Source organism: Salvelinus fontinalis, chromosome 26 (genome assembly GCF_029448725.1).
Source record: "Salvelinus fontinalis isolate EN_2023a chromosome 26, ASM2944872v1, whole genome shotgun sequence".
Lineage (NCBI taxonomy): Eukaryota > Metazoa > Chordata > Actinopteri > Salmoniformes > Salmonidae > Salvelinus > Salvelinus fontinalis.
In genome coordinates, this window is record NC_074690.1 from 22,512,685 (window position 1) to 22,525,309 (window position 12,625).

Here is a 12,625-nt window from a genome sequence, read left to right on the forward strand (position 1 = left end):
ACTCGTCAGACGTCATCAGAAGTGTCCACTTAATTTGAGGGCTGAGGGGATAGGATGTGTCTTTTAAGTGTTTGGAACGTAGCCATTGAAGATGAGTGGGACAACATTCCACAGGCTACAAATAAACAGCCTGATCAACTCAATTGCGAAGGAGACGTGTCATGCCGCATGAAGCAAATGGTGGTCACACCAGATACTGACAGGTTTTCTGATACACGCCCCTACCTTTTTTTATGTATCTGTGACCAACAGATGCATATCTGTATTCCCAGTCATGTGAAATCCATAGATTAGGGCCTAATTTATTTATTTCAAATGACTGATTTCCTTATATGAACTGTAATTCAGTAAAATCGTTGATTGTTGCATGTTCAATTTATATTTTTGTTCAGTGTACAGTAAATAGGGGCCAGAATATATGCCTGTTTTCACAGACTACATGTCGGTGGAAGTGTTTGAGGGCTATTGGTGTGGTGTTGTCAATGATGTGTGTGTGTTGATGTGTATTTGCTGGCAAGGCCTTATCTGTCCTCAGACAGTGATTTGTCTGAGGACAGAGATAATCCCGGCCTGTCACCCAGAGATAATCCTGCCTGTCCTGCTCCCTCCGTCTGAACACACATCACCTGGGAGAAGGTGTCTTACACATACATGCATCATGTTCTCACTCTTTCACTCAGAAACCATCCCTCCCCAACTCATCTTGTCTTAAAAATGATGTTCCAAAGACAATCCCTCACATCAACACATACCCTACACCAGGGATGGGCAACTGGTGGCGCCTCCCATTCGTAGGCCAGCAGATCAGTTTCCAAAAACACTCTTGCCAGAGTTGGTAAAGCTGTCAAGGCAAAGGGTGGCTACTTTGAAGAATCTCAAATATATTTTGGTTACTACTTAATTCCATGTGTTATTTCATAGTTTTGATATCTTCACTATTATTCTACAATGTAGAAAATACAAATAAAGAAAAACCCTTTAAAATGACTATGGTAGGTGTGTTTTGGGAGCCTTCCCCAGAGCTGTGTCTCAACACAATCCTGTCTCGACGCTCTACAAACAATTCCTTTGACCTCATGGCTTGGTTTTTGCTCTGACATCCACTGTCAACCGTGGGACCTTATATAGACAGGTGTGCCTTTCCAAATCATGTCCAATCAATTGAATTTACCACAGGTGGACTCCAATCAAGTTGTAGAAACATCAAGGATGATCAACGGAAACAGGATTCACCTGAGCTCAATTTCGAGTCCCATGGCAAAGGATCTGAATACTTATTTACATAAGGGATGTTTATTTTTAATAAATTTTCTAACATTTCTAAAAACCTGTTTTCGCTTTGTCATTATGGGGCATTGTTTGTAGATTGATGAGTAAAAAAAATATTTGATCAATTTTTTTATTTTTTTATTTATTATTTTTTGGGGGGGGTGGATCAGCTTAATATTGCGGAAAGAATGTTGCTTCCAATGTAATTGTCTGCATCATTTCCAATCCCCCATATTTTTTGGGGTAAATATATATATCCATTCACGTATGCATACATATACACATATATACATACACATACCTACATATACATACTTTTTTTAAAGAGTATACCTTTATTATTATTCCCTGTAAACCCTTCCACCGATCCCCCAATTGGAGTAAACTGATAAGCATTTCTGTTTTTACCTTCAATTTATACATCTTATACACATTTTACAGACACAGTCTACTTTATAATAGTTCTCTCTTGTTTGTTCTTAGTCCTTCCTCTATTTCTGTTGTCCATCCAGTTTGATTTCCACTTGTAACTGTGCTATTTCACAATAGCTCCGCACCTATACACATTTCACAGATCCTGTATGCCCTACATTGTTTATCTTATTAGTCCCACCCTTCAGCTCCACTCAACCTTTCCCATCTATCTTCCAACATCATCCATTTCGGATTTTTATTTGCCATATATTTTTCAACTGTGCTGTGATGCTTCACAAAAGATTTGAATCTTCCTATTCTCATAGCTTCCACGGATTGTAAATTAAAAATAAACATTTTTGCTAAAATAATTATTATATTATTGATTGATTGATTGACTATGGCTTTTCAAATCCCCCAGTATTGCTATCTGTAGCGTTAGTTCTACACAAATGTTGCAATTCTTCAACCATTCCTGGACCTGTGACCAAAAACGAGCTACATGCGGATAATACCAAAATAAATGGTCTAATGACTCTGCCTCCTCACAGCAGAATATACAGAGCTGGGAAGATTGTATCCCCCATATATATAACATCCTATTAGTTGCAAGAATTTTGAACAATAATTTAAATTGAAAAATTCGAAGTTTTGAATCCGGCGTTGTTTTGCGTATCAATTCATAAACCATGTGCCATGGAATGGGTACATCGAAAATCTCTTCCCAACTATTTTGCAATTTATATGGCACAGCTGTAAGTTTTTTGGTCCTTAAATGAAATTGGTATATGTTTTTATTTATCACACTTTTCTTTAACCATTTATGTTCTTTAATATAAGGCCGACATACAAGTTCCTTACTTTTATCCCCTTCCACCTGCCTCTTCCATTTTTGTGGTAATGCTGCAATTAATTGGTTGTAATTTTGGGTAGAGCAGACATTTCCATATGTCTGTGTTAGCTGCATGTGTGACATTACTCCACCAGTCCTATTTATGATATCATTCACAAAAATTATACCTTTTTTAAACATTTCTTCGATAAATACAGTTTTTTTTATCAATTACTATATTTGAATTTAACCACAAGATTTGTTGTACTATTTGTTCCGTCCTTTCAGGTGGATTAAACTGAAATTGCAACCAACTTTCTAAGGCTTGTTTAAAAAATAAAGATATTTTGGAAATTATTTCCTTTTCAAGCAACCGAAAGTGAGCAGGTGTAATCTGAATAAAGGGAAAAAGGCCCTTCTTGAACATAGGATGAGACATTCGTACCAATCTACTAGAGAACCAGTTTGGATTTAAGTATAACTTTTGTATGACTGATGCCTTTAGTGAGAGGTCTAATGCTTTAATATTTAATAATTTCTGCCCTCCGAATTCATATTCGTTATATAAATAGGCCCTTTTAATTTTATCTGGCTTGCCGTTCCAAATAAAATTGAATATTTTTTGTTCCTATAATTTAAAAAGCAGGTCACTAGGTGTAGGCAAAACCATAAGCAAATAGGTAAACTGTGATATGATTAAAGAGTTAATCAGGGTGATTTTCCCACAAATAGACAGGTATTTTCCTTTCCATGGTAGCAAGATCTTATCTATTTTTGCTAACTTTCTATAAAAATTTATTGGAGTGAGATCATTTCTTTCTTTTGGGATTTGTATACCGAGTATGTCCACATCACCGTCAGACCATTTAATTGGTAAACTACATGGCAATGTAAAATGTGTATTTTTTAGTGATCCAATACGTAATATGGTACATTTATCATAATTTGGTTTTAATCCAGAGAGGATAGCAAATGTATCTAGATCCTCTAAGAGGCCGTGGAGAGATTCTAGTTGTGGTTTTAAAAGAAAACATGAATCATCAGCGTACAATGACACCTTAGCCCCCAGGCCCTGGATCTCCAATCCCCCAATACTAATGTTTGATCCAATTTCAACAGCCAGCATCTCGATGGCAATAACAAATAGACACGCCGATAGTGGACAACCCCGCCCCACTCCTCCAGATAGTCCAAAACCCCCTGAGATGTAGCCATTATCCACCACTCTACACCCAGGGCCACCACACACAATTTCCACCCATTCTACAAGAGATTCCCCAAAATTGAAATATTCTAGGCATTCACACACAAACTCCAGTCGTACTTCACCAAAAGCCCCCTCAAAATCAGCTATGAAAACCAGGCCTGGTGTCCCCGATACTCCACAGCGTTCCACTGTCTCCAGCACTTGCCCTATATTACCTCCAATACACCGTCCATGCAAAAAACCTGTCTGATTAGGACGAACAACATCCGACAAAACCCCTCCCATTCTATGCGCCAAGCACTCCGCTAGGATCCCTGCATCACAACACTGAAGTGCAAGAGGTCCCCAACCTTCCAAATGGACTGGATCCCTATACACATTATTTGATCAATTTTAGAATAAGGCTGTAACGTAAAAAGCTATCTGAATATTTTCCGAAAGCACTGTATGTCTTATGTTGTACACTTCTTTTCATAATTTTTTATTTAATGAGAGATGTATTTCATAATTTGTTTGGCTTTAACGCTTGTTCTTTTTGGGGGTTGTGTGAATGTCAGGATAATTTAATGGCACGTTTCATGCTAGACATGCCATTGCCAGTCAGGATCTCTAGTCTCCACCGAGTGTTGTAAACACCCCATGGTTCCTCTTCTCCAACAGTCGGTGGAGAAACAAGTTTGAGTGTTCAGAGATAAAACAAATTCATCCGACTGGCATGGAAGTGCCTAGAGTCTTCAGAGGTGTAAGGATAATTAGGAGTCTGAAACTAGGGAATTTGGTGCAGTGATACTGCTTTTGTTTCTAGCAAGAAAAGGAATGGCCTCCCACTGTGATAAGTAGCTATCACCAGTCTGTGATTAGTAGCTATTGGCAGTGAGAATCTCAGTGTGTTTCATGCTTTAGTTTTTATCTGGGGGCTCTGTAAATCCTTTAAGTTTAGGGAGTGAGGATGAAAGGTAAAGATTTTCTCTATTTTTACAGAGAAAAAACAGCTTGCAGCTCATTATTAATCTGATGATAACAATTGTTATCACAACCAATTACTGTATACCATACATGTCATACTGATCTGCCGTCATAGAATCATTACCGTACAGTCAATAACATACCAAAGAAACAGAACTCTGAAGTATTGTCTACTATAATCATGTAGGATCAGTGCCATTCAGCATCCTTGGAACATCTCTACCTAATCAGAACCCTTACCAGTCCCTAGCCATTACCATTTTAAATGTCAACTTTAATGGGGTAGGGATGTCTCAAGGATCTTTCCAGACTGACAACTTACAAGGTAAAGACATAAATAAATGTGTGACCACAAATGAAAACTGTCATTTGACAGTTGCAAGAAAAGAGAGCACTAATAGACAATGCAAACAAACCAACCTGTTGTACAGTTATATTCACAAGGACAAGCGATTCATGTCCTGTCTTTGTTCCATAAACCATTTTCCATTTGTGTGTGTTGCCTGACTTCTCACGATGACTTCCACCCATTTGAGGGTAACCAGGTGTAAAATACAGTAGAGATAGATCATCCTTTACTACACAGACATTTAAAAAAAATCTATTATTAATGTCACCTCATAAAAATGTCAATTCCTAAAACACTGAATAATTCAAGACTTTTATTCTCTAGCCTCACCTAAAATATGTTCATTCACATCTGTGATTTTACCATTTGGTGAGAAGTTTACAAGCATAATGAGGAGATGTTACTGACTGCCACACATGAATAACCAAGAGTAGGGTTGCAAAATTATTTCCCAAAATTCACAGGTTTTCCAGAATAACTATTTCCTGCCCCCCCATCCCCCTTAGAGTTGTTCCTATTTTGTTGCATTACAACCTGTAATTTAAATAGATTTTTCTTTGGATTTCATGTAATGGGCATACACAAAATAGTCAAATTGGTGAAGTGATTATTTATTTTTTTACTTCGAAAAAACTTCAAAAAAATGGAAAAGCAGTGCGTGCATATGTATTCACCCCCTTTGCTATGAAGCCCCTAAATAATATCTGGTGCAACCAATTACCTTCAGAAGTCACATAATTAGTTAAATAAAAGTCCACCTGTGTGCAATCTAAGTGTCACATGATCTCAGTATATATATATATATATACACACACACACCAGTTCTGAAAGGCTCCAGAGTCTGCAACACCACTAAGCAAGGGGCAACACGAAGACCAAGGAGCTATTCTAACAGGTCAGGGACAAAGTTGTGGAGAAGTATAAAAACATATCCGAAACTTTGAACATCCCACGGAGCACCATTAAATCCATCATTAAACAATAGAAAGAATATGGCACCACAACAAACCTGCCAAAAGAGGGCCACCCACCAAAACTCACAGACCAGGCAAGGAGGGCATTAATCAGAGGCGTAACAGAGACCAAAGATAACCCTGAAGGAGCTACAAAGCTCCACAGCGGAGATTGGAGTATCTGTCCATAGGACCACTTTAAGCTGTAGACTCTACAGAGCTGGGATTTACAGAAGAGTGGCCAGAAAAAAAGCCATTGCTTGAAGAAAGAAATAAGCAAACACATTTGGTGTTTGCCAAAAGGCATGTGGGAGACTCCCCAAACATATGGAAGAAGGTACTCTGGTCAGATGAGACGAAAATTGTGCTTTTTGGCCATCAAGGAAGATGCTATGTCTGGCGCAAACCAAACACCTCATCACCCCGAGAACACCATCCCCACAGTGAAGCATGGTGGTGGCAGCATCACACAGTGGGGATGTTTTTCCCCATCGGCAGGGACTGGGAAACTGGTCAGAATTAACCTTTCACGAGTATCTACCCCGGATCCGGGATCACCCCCCACCCCCCCCACACTGATTAGCATCGCTAGCATAGCGTCACAATTAAATAGTAGCATCTAAATATCATTAAATCACAAGTCCAAGACACCTAATGAAAGATACAGATCCTGTGAATAAAGCCACCATTTCAGATTTTTAAAATGTTTTACAGGGAAGACACAATATGTAAATCTATTAGCTAAACACGTTAGCAAAAATCACAATTTTTCTTGTCCACCATTTTCTCTCAACATCAGTAGCTATCACCAATTCGGCTAAACTAAGATATTGATAGCCACTAACCAAGAAAAAACCTCATCAGATGACAGTCTGATAACATATTTATGGTATAGGATAGGTTTTGTTAGAAAAATGTGCATATTTCAGGTATAAATCATAGTTTGCCATTGCAGCCAGCATCACAAATCTCACCAAAGCTCCTAGAATTACTAGAGACAGCAACTTGTATTACCAATTTACTCATCATAAAACATTTCTTAAAAATACACAGCACATAGCAATGGACAGACACAGATCTTGTGAATTCAGACAACATTTCAGATTTTCTAAGTGTTTTACGGCGAAAACACAATAAATCGTTATATTAGCATACCACATACGCAAACGTTACCCGAGCACTGATTCTAGCCAAAGAGAGCGATATCATATCATCGCCAAAATATATTAATTTTTTCACTAACCTTCTCAGAATTCTTCCGATGACACTCCTGTAACATCATATTACACAATCCATATACAGTTTGTTCGAAAATGTGCATATTTAGCCACCAAAATCATGGTTAGACAATGACAAAAGTTGCCCAGCTGGTCAGACAATGTCGTGCGCCATATTAGACAGTGATCTAGTCGTATACATAAATACTCATAAACGTGACTAAAAAATATAGGGTGGACAGCGATTGATAGACAATTTAATTCTTAATACAATCGCTGATTTACATTTTTTAAATTATCCTTACTTTTCAATACAGTTTGCGCCAAGCGAAGCTACGTCTAAAAAGATGGCGTCATAAGTTTTTCAACAGAAACACGATTTATCATAATAAATTGTTCCTACTTTGAGCTGTTCTTCCATCAGAATCTTGTGCAAAGAATCCTTTCTTGGGTCTAATCTTCTTTTGGTCGAAAGATGTCCACTTGTCCGTCGAAATGCCCACTAACGTACGACCGGGACCCCGAAATGTGCCCAGCGCGTCAAAGTGCACAACAAAGCAATGCCTCAAAATCACACTAAAAGGATATAAATTGCTATACAACGGTTCAAATTAACTACCTTATGATGCTGTTAACACCTATAACGGGTAAAAACATGACAGGAGAAATATTACTGCCTACACTAATGTTTGGAAAAAGAGCAGCGTGGTGTCCAACACGCATCCGGTGCAGCTGGAAAAGAGTTCCTACCTACAGGATTTTTTCATTTATAGTGGCTGTGATTGCGCAATCGATACCATTCAAATCGTCATCACGTAAAGGCATCCAGGGGAAGACGTAAGCAGTGTCCGTATCCTGATAGCGTTCACAGTCGCCTTTAAACTGACTCCAGATCAGGGGCCAAAATGTGTGAAATCTGACTCCATGTCAGGGAAATTGCTGTAGAATGAGTTCTGTTCCACTCAGAGACAAAATTCCAACGCCTATAGAAACTATAGTGTTTTCTATCCAATAATAGTAATAATATGCATATTGTACTAGCAAGAACTTAGTAGGAAGCCGTTTAGTCTGTAATGCAATTATGCTAATGAGAAAACAGCACCCCCTGTAGTCGCAAGAAGTTAAAGGAATGATGGATGGCGCTATATACAGGGAAAATCTTGAGGGAAACCCGTTTCAGTCTTCCAGAGATTTGAGACTGGGAGGGAGGTTCACCTTCCAACAGGACAATGACCCTAAGCATACTGCTAAAGCAACACTCGAGTGGTTTAAAGGGAAACATTTAAATGTCTTGTAATGGCCTAGTCAAAGCCCAGACCTCAATCAAATTGAGAGTCTGTGGTATGACTTAAAGATTGCTGTACATCATTGGGACCCATCCAACTTGAAGGAGCTGGAGCAGTTTTGCCTTGAAGAACGGGCAAAAATTCCAGGGGCTAAATATGCCAAGCTTATTAGAGACATACCCCACTATACTTGCAGCTGTAATTGCTGCAAAAGGTGGCTCTACAAAGTATTGACTTTGGGGGGGTGAATAGTTATGCACACTCAAGTTATGTTTTTTGGTCTTATTTCTTGTTTGTTTAACAATAAAAAATATTTTGCATCTTCAAAGTGGTAGGCATGTTGTGTAAGTCAAATGATACAAACCCCCCGATAAAAAAACTAGTTTAATTTTAGGTTGTAAGGCAACAAAATGCCAAGGGGGGGGGGGGTGAATTCTTTTGCAAGCCACTGTTAGGAGTTGGGAAGACAGCACAAACAGATCTGTGAACATGGCTAGTTGAAGCACACAGAATTTGGCCAGCTTGTCCTGGGTCAATAGCCTCACAGCCTTTTGGATTTAATGTTTGCGGTTCTCTAAAAAAAAAACTCTGGAATGATGCAAAGCCAGAACAAACTGCAGTCAATGGACTAAATCCCTCTGGCTATTACAGTAACTATACTACAACACAGGACTCAAGAAGTTGATATGGTCTGCAAAAGTGTGTATTTGGTTGGTCTGTATTGGTTCGTTTCTAATGTCTTAAGCATATTATCTCTTGCAATATGCAGTGTCCTCTCATTGGAATTGAGCCTTTATTCTCAAACAATTGTTTCCAGTCATTAATTTCCTCACGGATCATCATTAACTTCATTTCAATGTGGACACACACACACACACACACACACACACACACACACACACACACACACACACACACACACACACACACACACACACACACACACACACACACACACACACACACACACACACACACACACACACACACACACACACACACACACACACACACAAAGCAAGCTTTAATCTGTGAGAAGACAGAAATGAAAAACAGGAACAGAGACAGGGAAGCAGCAGCATGCAGAGAAAATATGTTCTTCAGAAGAAAGAAATCTTTCAGAAGAGATAGGAGCCTTTGAAAATCATGAGGAACCACACAGCTACCGTCAACAGCAACCATTAGGAGGACTGTCAGCGGTTTCCCTCCCGCACACACCGTTGCCAGGGAAGAAACTAACAGATTAAAACCACATCTCTGGATCAGAACGACGCAGCAGAGACACCATGGGGGAGCTGCTTCATTATTCATAAGCCTTTGTAAACAGGGGAGAGAAACTTCTCCAAGTACAAAGACACACTGGCCTACTCTCTTCCTCGCTACACTGCACCACCTCCAGCCCTACACTGTAGTCACCTAGGAAATGACACCCAAGCCAGTGATGTCGGTTCTTTGGAGTTTTTAGTGTCACCAACCGGATACTGAATCCTGGTCATCAGTGCGAATCGAGACTGTGTTAGTCCATTGAACTAAAGCCTTGAAACTGGGATGCTTCAGGTCTCAGGCTAAATCTGCATGGGCAAGAGAGGAAGTGCCAGGCTTTGGAAATGGAACCCTGATGAAATCACTGTCAGCAAACAGCTTGACTTTGACTCAAGGACCACAGAAAGAGTAGTAGTGCTTTTCACTCCATGTAAATGTGTGAAACTGATCTGTGGCCCGTAACACACCCCAGAATAGAGCTGGGACGTGATAATTCAGCCAATATATAGTGATATAGATTTGTGTCTATATCGCCCAGCTCTACCCCAGAACACATTCACACCTCACCGTCACATCTGCACTGCTTCAATGCCTTCAACAATGGATTGTTCAAGTGAGAGAAAACCATTTCCCCACTCTGCTAAGGAATGAGGCATTCGGGCCAGTGAACATAATACTGGTTTATACTGGTCTGGTGCACAGCCAACTCTTTCACTCAAATGGCAGACTATACACATGCACACCAGAGGCTGGTGGGAGGAGCTATAGGAGGACACTCTCATTGTAATGGCTGGAATGGAATGGTATCAAACATACCAAAACCACATATTTGATTCCGTTGCATTCATTCATTCCATTCCAGCCATTACACTAAGACCATCCTCCTACAGCACCTCCCACCAGTCTCCTCTGATGCACACCTGACAATAGTTCAGATTATTTTGACTGAGCAGAATGATACTGCATTCCAAAAACAGTGCAGGTTGCTGTACCCAGCGGGCACTCCAATACCAATCGACTGTGTCACAGAGAGCCTGGTATTCAGTAGAGCAGAGGGAAATATCCTGTAATTATGAACAACACAGCAACAATAGCCAGTAGACTACAGTGTTTCGTGGTGGCTTAATGTCCTTGAAAGCCAGAAGTAGACTAGGAATGTTTTTTGTGAAACGCATCAGAAAATAGAGAAGGTAATTTTAATGTTGACAATAATAGAAAATCTTTCTTGCATCATCTTCAAATTCTCTGCGCACTTAAATGGGTATAGACTGCCTGTGTGTTTTGTGCTCAAGGTTTAGTGCGCAAAGGGCAACAGTAAAATAATTTGGATCGTCTAGTTATAAACTCAAATACAGTCATTGGCCTATAAAAGTAGCCCAAAAAATTATGAATAGTGTTAAATACAGAGGGTTCCGTTACAGTTCACTGTCAGATGAGGTTGCAGTACAGTTGCCATCCTGCATATATACGGCGCCGAGATTTGCCCTGTGCGCGAGCGGCACACGATGTTTTAGCAACAAAGTTGCATCCTCGGCAATATGCAGGCGAGCGGCTCGTGCCATTGGTTAACCTCCACGGCTTCGATTCGGACGGCGGACCAAAATAGCAAAGCTAAGTTAATGCGGAGTTGAAGATTTCACACAGGGTTGTTATGTCATAGCTAGCATTCATCATGTCCCATAGACCAACATTTCCTAATCAATGTATTTGGATGGCTTGTGGAATGCTCAAGGAGTCTCGAGAACGCGCTAGAATTAGTGGTCAAATTAACACCAAAATACCCTGATACAAAAATAGACTTAAAATCCCTTTTCCCTGTTGCTTTGACAATATTTTAAAAACTATTTCCCCTTATGCCATAGAAATATCATGTGCCAGCCCGGTAGGATATCTGAGTGTACAATGTCTTACCTATGCTATTGCTACATACGCTGTTAATGTGCCATATTTATTTAATAACAGACCCCATCAATGTGACACACTTTACTTCAATGAGCCTAGGTTAGGCTACTCACCGTAATAAAGGGAAGAGACGTCCGTTTTTCTTGCCATTTCACTGTGGACGGTAGAATTGTCTGGTGTGTAGTGGTGCGATGGCATGGATGTTGGGAGTCAATGAACACTCCCGTATTTGGCTCCAAGTTTATAGGAAAGGTCCTCTCACCTGTGTGAAGCTAGCCACAATAAGGATGAGCCACAATTGTGGAATTTGTGGTTCGCCTTCAAAATAAAGGTTCCTCATTGAAAGCTATTCAAACGGATACCATATGCCATATTTTGACAATATAATGAATGCTAAACAAGGTCGGAATGTTATATAATTTCCACAAAATAAAATAATTGGGTCATTCCTTCCAAATGGTGTCTTTTCTGTCGCCAGGAAATATCACTACTTATTTAGTGTAAAATAGTGTAAATTGTGGATTCCAAAAGGATTTCAATATAAGGTAAGTTGTCCTTTTACCTTAAATCCACTAAATATGAATATCGAAACGGAATTTTATGCATTTTGAACAAGTATTTTATTTCAGTTGATGTAGGAGTTTTTGCCATGTCCCCAGGTGTTATTTGTCAAGTTCCACAAGAAATAGAAGCCATAAAATATTTAAAATACAGCCTTACCTATGGATCTTGGGTCCATGAAACGGGGTATCAGCCTACTCAGTTACTCCAACAGATTACAATTCTGAAGCTTTTATACAAATAACGTCGTAGCTCTTTGTGGGACTGTGAAACCACATAGTAGGTTTACTGGTGATCTTTTGTGTCTTATTTCACAGTGGTTTCAGAGTCCTACAATAAGAGCTAGGATGCTAACATTTGTGAAAGCTCTTCACAGCTGTGTTCTGTTGGTGTCACTGAGTAGGCT

At 39.6% G+C, this 12,625-nt stretch overlaps 1 protein-coding gene across 1 annotated transcript in view; it reads right to left on the bottom strand.

The window, feature by feature from the left end:
- The window catches only part of LOC129823938 (choline transporter-like protein 5-A), a 75,187-nt gene extending 63,263 nt beyond the window's left edge, over window positions 1–11,924 (bottom strand). Inside the window, exon 1 of the mRNA XM_055883070.1 lies at window positions 11,772–11,924. Within this exon, the coding sequence (XP_055739045.1) occupies window positions 11,772–11,856 (85 nt within the window). The 5' untranslated portion in view covers window positions 11,857–11,924. The remainder of the gene's footprint in view (window positions 1–11,771) is intronic.
- Window positions 11,925–12,625: the final 701 nt, after the last annotated feature.